The 6,105-nt window shown below is 57.4% G+C and overlaps 1 protein-coding gene across 6 annotated transcripts in view; it reads left to right on the top strand.

The window, feature by feature from the left end:
* The window catches only part of NHEJ1 (non-homologous end joining factor 1), a 31,238-nt gene extending 27,610 nt beyond the window's left edge, over window positions 1–3,628 (top strand). For 3 of the 6 annotated variants that reach the window (XM_052675608.1, XM_052675610.1, XM_052675607.1), the window contains 3 exons: window positions 2,437–2,554; window positions 2,760–2,863; window positions 3,192–3,628. In XM_052675608.1, coding sequence (XP_052531568.1) covers window positions 2,437–2,554; window positions 2,760–2,863; window positions 3,192–3,272 — 303 coding nt within the window. In that variant the 3' untranslated portion in view covers window positions 3,273–3,628. Of the gene's footprint in view, window positions 1–2,436; window positions 2,555–2,722; window positions 2,864–3,191 lie in introns of all 6 variants that reach the window. The other 3 variants (XR_008204761.1, XR_008204762.1, XM_052675609.1) reach the window with 3 other exon arrangements.
* The last annotated feature ends 2,477 nt before the right edge of the window (window positions 3,629–6,105 follow it).

The following is a 6,105-nucleotide window of genomic DNA, read 5'->3' as shown; positions in this document are numbered from 1 at the left end:
AGGGATGGGTGAAGGCAGGGCGATGGGGATGAATGCTGTGTCTGGGCTGCATCTCCTTGTGAGCTGTCCTTGCTGAGCACAGGTGCAGTGCCCTAGCCCCCCCTTCCCGGGCAGCCCCCCCAGCTTGGCTAATCGCAGTGTTCAGGCTGTGCTACTGAGCATCCCGTGCCGGTGCCGCAGCCTTGAGCAGCTCCTGATACTGGGGCACTGCTCTTGGCCTTGCAGGCAGGTAGTCATAACATGGGGTGACCCCCCCTGCCAGCTCTCCAGGCACCACAGTGGGGGAACCTGGCTGGCACCCCTTGTGTCCCGGTTCCCACAGAGAAGTAATCAGAGAAAAACAAAAGGCTCCAGCAGTCAGGGCTGAAGCCATACTGGGGACAACAGACTGGCTGCAGCAGGGTATGGCTCTGCGATGTGCTGAAGCCATGGGGCAAGTAGAAAGGAGATGTCACCCACAGCCACATCTTGTCTCTCTACCAGCCCCTCTGAGGAGACCTTCTTGTCCCTCACATCCTCCGGGGCCATCAGGTGGCCACTGGCTGGCACAGCACACTCTGCTCCCTGCTGAGTCACAGCTCTATGGAGAAACTCTTCCAGCTCTGCTCATAAATTCATTGATTTCCCTTCAGGTCCGTGCCTAGCAGCTTCCCATCCCACCCTGCCCAATGGCTCAGAGCTGCCTGCTGACTCCCAGATTCCAGCGCAGGCTTTCAGCAGCCCCTTCCCAGAGCCACAGGCCCTGTACCTGCAGCCCTGACTGCTCCCAGGGATTGCTCAGTGGCAGGGGACAGCAGCAGGGTGCTGGCACCAGCACCAAGTGGCTGTGCAGGGACTCCCCTGTCCCACAAGGGCACTGACCCACACAGTGCTATCTGGTACACTTTGCTCACTCTGCTGCCGTTCCTGGCTTTCCTGGGAGCTGCTGTTTGCTTTTCTCTGAATTATGACTCCAGTTCATGCCTTTGATCTAGGCTGTATCGGCCACCCGATGCCAGCCCCTCTGCTGCCTTTGAAGTACAGTCAATCTCCTTCCCAGCATTGGACACTGCTTTTGCAGCCTCAGGAGCAACCCTGGCCCTGGGAGTCTGAGACATCTAGTGCGAGAGCTCCCGGGGATGTGCAAGGCGCTCAGCATCCCTCATCCTCTCCTGGATCTCATGCTGTGCCAGCATTGCACAAAGCCCAGAGGTGGCAATGCAGGGTGGTGAGCAGCCCCAAGGACGCTGTAGGGCTTGGACCAGAGCACTGCTGTCTCCTTTGGCAGTGGGCAGGGACACAGATGCTGGCCAAAAAGCAGGCCCCAATGACTTGTCTGTCCTGCAGCTAAAAGGTCTTCCATGCTTTCTACTCCAGCAGGAAGTCTGAGAGCTGCGGAGAAGGTGCCATTCTGGACGCTATCACTGCCCTCCCTTCCTAGCACAGAGTGCCAAGGGTCTTTGCCTGCCCGCTCTGCCCTTGGGATGCTGTCCCAGGCTCTGGGCTCTGGCCTTGAGTGGGTCTGAGTGTCCCCATCCCCTCCCCGCTTCCCCATCCTGGGGAGGAATCAGCCTTATCTGTTACACTTTGTTCCCCTGCTGTTTGGGTGTGGAGCTGTGCAGAGGTTACTGCCGGACCTTTGACACACACACATACATGGAGACACAAACAGCCCCACGTGCATCCCTAGCTACACTCATCACACATGCATACACCTGCACATGTGTACGGCTGCACATCACTGAGCAACCCCCCTCAGATGCATTTCCCCAGCCCTGCAAGCACACCTACTTTCCTGCACCCCTTCATAGCTGTTGTGCCCTAGGCATCCTCCAAGGTCCCTGCACATGTTGACACAGCCCTTATGCTGAGAGCAGCATCCCTCAGCGGGCACGGGCATGAGGGGGATTTCTCTGCATCAGCACTGGATGTGGCTTATGCTGCTTGTGCAGGCATCGCTGCACAGGAGACTGTGACAAGGCAGGGGCTCCTTGCCCCCCAGTGTGCCTGGGGTCCTGCCCATGCCAAAAGCTTTTGTGCCTTATCAGCATGCCTCCACACTGCTTCTGCTGGGGAAGCCACAGCCCTTCCCATGTGATCTTATCTTCAGCAGCTCATGAATGACCATGCGAGCAGCTGCCCTGACCTCTGCCATCTTCCTCCTAATGGGAAGGCAGAGCAGGTGTGCAGCTGTGTGTGTGTGTGCGTGTGTGCCCATGTGAGCATGTGCATGCACAACTAGGGAGCATCTGCATGCCTGCAAGTGGTCGTGCAGCATCAGGGCAGAACCATGTTGTGGTCTCCACGGTGAAGCGCAGAGTCCTGCAGGTAGGCACACACAGCCCCTTCCCTGCTGTCCAGCACAAGGCAGGGTGGTCTGGCAGGAGCTGGCTGCCCCCGGGGTTGTTCCAGACCCTAATGCTGGCAGTGGGGTGACTGTGTCTGGCCTCTCCACAGAGCCTGCCCCAAATCTGCAGTGCAGGAGATGGACACGCATTCACCTCCGCTCTGCGGCAGCTCTACATGGCAGTGACGCTGCAGGAGGCCAAGCTGGCTCGGAAACGGCATCACCCAGGTGAGGAGCTCCTGGCTGGGAAGTGGGGGAATGTGGAATACTCCTGGGTCAAGCCCCCTTCCCAGGGGAACGGGAATGAGGTCCTGGATGCAACCGACTCCCCTTTACTTTGAGCTGAGCTCCCTTTGTTCCCAGCATGGGCTTGGGTGATACTCTGTGTTTCCTCAGCTCAACCCCAAATTGCATCTCTCCCTTCCGGCACCAGAGGACACTGAGGACCTGGCGCCTGCTGCAGAAACCTCAGGGCACCCCGACCCGGCGCCCCAGTCGCCAGTGGACGAAACAGCATCTTTGAGCAAGGAAGCCACGGTGAGCACGATGCTGGGAACAGCCTGTTCTTGCCAGCAGAGGGATGGGGCTTCATGCACTGGCAGGGGATTGAAGCCAGCTGTTGCATGCTCTGCTGCCCTCAGTGCCCAGCCTTGTGCAGCCCAGCCCTGTGCCCCACCAAGGTGGGCCGGTGGGCTTGGGTTGATTTCTAGCACATCGCACTCCCTGTATACACTGACTGGGAGACACATGGGCTTGTTGCACACACGTACTGTTGCACTTCCCCATGGGGTGTCACTGCTCCCATTTGCACCCATCCTGCACCAACCCCCCCAGGGGGCTGACATTGCCTCCCCTTTGCTCACAGCCGACCTCCTCCCCAGTGCAGAAGCCCCGACTACCTGTGGCCAAGGCCAAGCCGAAGAAGGCAAAAGGGCTCTTCAGCTGAAAGGTTGCTGCTGCTGTCCTGAGGGTCTCTGTCCCACAGCACCTAAGAAAGGCTGTGTGGATCACCACATGTCCTATGCCTCATCTGCATCTCCCTGTGGATTCTTCTGGGGTCATTCCCCACTGCCGAGGAGAAGGAATTTTTTGTCCACCTGTTAATATCTCAGGGAATTCTTTGTGCTTCTGCCCAGATGCAGATCCCAGGCTGCCTATGTGGAGCTCGTGCTGGACCTGGGGGTAGTGGGAGGGATGCTACCAGGTGGGTGCCCAGACAGAAACTGCAGGGCTCTGGTGAGGTGTTCCTTTGGCTGGAAGACAAAGTCCTGCCCTTTGCAATAAAGGTCTGCATCTGGGTGATGTTCCTTCTTCCTCTGCTCTGCCCCCCTCAGCCCATGGTGCTGAGACAGGGGTGCAACCTCTGGTGCAGCATATTATAGATTCTCTCTGTATTCAAAGTATAATTTCTACCCCCTCACACACCGTCCATCCTTCCTTCCTTCCTTCCTTCCTTCCTTCCTTCCTTCCTTCCTTCCTTCCTTCCTTCCTTCCTTCCTTCCTTCCTTCCTTCCTTCCTTCCTTCCTTCCTTCCTTCCTTCCTTCCTTCCTTCCTTCCTTCCTTCCTTCCTTCCTTCCTTCCTTCCTTCCTTCCTTCCTTCCTTCCTTCCTTCCTTCCTTCCTTCCTTCCTTCCTTCCTTCCTTCCTTCCTTCCTTCCTTCCTTCCTTCCTTCCTTCCTTCCTTCCTTCCTTCCTTCCTTCCTTCCTTCCTTCCTTCCTTCCTTCCTTCCTTCCATCCTTCCTTCCATCCTTCCCTCCATCTCTTCATCATCCATTCCTCCTTCCATCCATTCTTTCCTTCATCTTTCCTTGCATCCCTCGATCATCCCTCCCTCCCTCCTTCCCTCCCTCTATCCTTCAGTCCATCCATCCATCCGTCCATCCATCCGTTCATCCCTCCATATATGCATTAACCCTTCCTCTCCTCTCCCAGCTCTTGCCTCCACGTGCTTCCCTTTGAAGCTGGGAAGCCACTCCCATACCCAGTCCAGCTCCTAAAATAGCAGCAGGGTCCCGTGCCCCTGCCTGCCCCTGGCTCCCCTGGGCTGGGCTGGCCGCAGGCTCACTGCTTTCTCTCAAGGGCAGCAAGGGGGAAACAAAAACATCCGGAGCAGCCCCTGTGTCTGTAGAAGGGGAATGAAAGGGCCTTTGCAGGGCCATGGCCGGCCAGTCCCAGGGCGAGAGGTTTTTATACTTCCTCTCCAAGGGAGCAGCATGCGGGGCAGAGTGGGTGATGGGAAGGGAAGCCATGGAGTGGGGATCCACACAAGCCTATACCCTTGTGTCCTGCCTTGTCCTGTCTGAGTACAACCCAGGAACCTTTGGAACAGGCGCCTGTGGGCTGTAGGGCAACGGGGGCACTGGGGCTCTCTGGGCTTTCCCAACCACATTGCTTTCTCCTGGGTGAAAGAGCTGGGGCTGTGCCCCATCTCCAACATGGGTCAGCACTGCTTGGAGGGCATGAGCTGCAGGCAAGGACCTGCTGCTGAAACACATCCTGTCCCAGGGCATGGGAAGGATGGGCTGCAGGAGCAGAGATGAAAGCAGATCAGAATTGTCAGTAGGAAAAAGAGCTCTGCCAATACCCCCAGCCCCATGGCTCCAGAATGGGGACAAGGTGCCTTCCCGGCCCAGGTTGACGCCAGCTGCGGGAAGTGTCACCTCGCATTGTCCCAGCCTGGCCTGCTGGGGTCTCCTTCCCTGTCCCCACCCCCTCCTCCCTGGAGCCGGCTGGATTTGAGCTTCCGACACACATTAAAGGCCACAAGTTCGGCCTCGGCCTCCATAAATTTGATTCCATAAATATTAGTTTTCGCAGGGTTTAATGAAGCCGTTATGCTGGGCACGGCCCAGCACCCCGACCCGTGCCCTTAATAAGGGCTCTGTGGCCTCGATTAAAGGGACCTTTCAATCGCTGTCAAGTATTTTTAGAAAAGGAAAAGAAAAAAAAAAAAAAAAAGAGAGAGGAGAAGAAGACGACCAAGGAGGCGAATAGGGAGAGGAAAATCCCAAACCCAACCAGTGCAAAAATAGAGAAATAGCACCACCTAGACTGCATCTCCCAGCTCCGCTGCCTGCTTGCTCTGCACTGTGCTCTGCTCCGGGCAGCCCTGCGGGGCCTGGTGCCAGCCCAGTGCCAGCCTGGTACCAGCTTGGTATCCACAGGATGCTGATGGCTGGAGGCTGCGGTGCCATTGGTTGAGGGGTGAAGCCAGAGAGTGGAGGAAAGGGGGACTAGAGCGAGGTGAGGACACAGCCAGGAGGACTGTGTGGGGTTGGTCCTGAAAGTGCCTAAGAGTAGCTGGCGGCTGCAGGAGATGCTGGAAGGTAATTCCTCTCCATGCCCCAGTGCTGCAGCTGCAAACGCCCTTTTCCACCAGTCCCTGGGCAGACAGCCCCCTACACTGGCTGCCCAGCCACACCTGGGGTCCTGCCCCATGTGCTGGCAGGTATACAGGTTGGCATTGGGATATGGATGCTGTGGTCAGTGCTGAGCCCAGTTTGTGTCAGTCCCACTGGAAGAGGTTGTGGAGAGCTCAGCAGTGTCCCCATCCACTCCTGGGGTGCTTCCTGGTGGGCTGCTCTTCATATCCAGGCAGTGTTAATGAGCAGGTAACTCTCCCATGTCCCACTTCCCGTGCAGGAGTTGCGCCATCCCCACAGATCACTGCTGCATGGACATACAGCAGGCTCTGCATCCAGGGGCAGAAGCCTGTCACTTCTTTCCGTGCCCAGAGCTGACGCAGGGTACTGGGACCACTGGTGCTACAGTCACAACC

Source organism: Tympanuchus pallidicinctus, unplaced genomic scaffold, assembly GCF_026119805.1.
Source record: "Tympanuchus pallidicinctus isolate F22 unplaced genomic scaffold, pur_lepc_1.0 scaffold15, whole genome shotgun sequence".
Lineage (NCBI taxonomy): Eukaryota > Metazoa > Chordata > Aves > Galliformes > Phasianidae > Tympanuchus > Tympanuchus pallidicinctus.
Note: the sequence above shows the minus strand (reverse complement) of the source record. Positions and strands in the feature narration are given on the sequence as shown.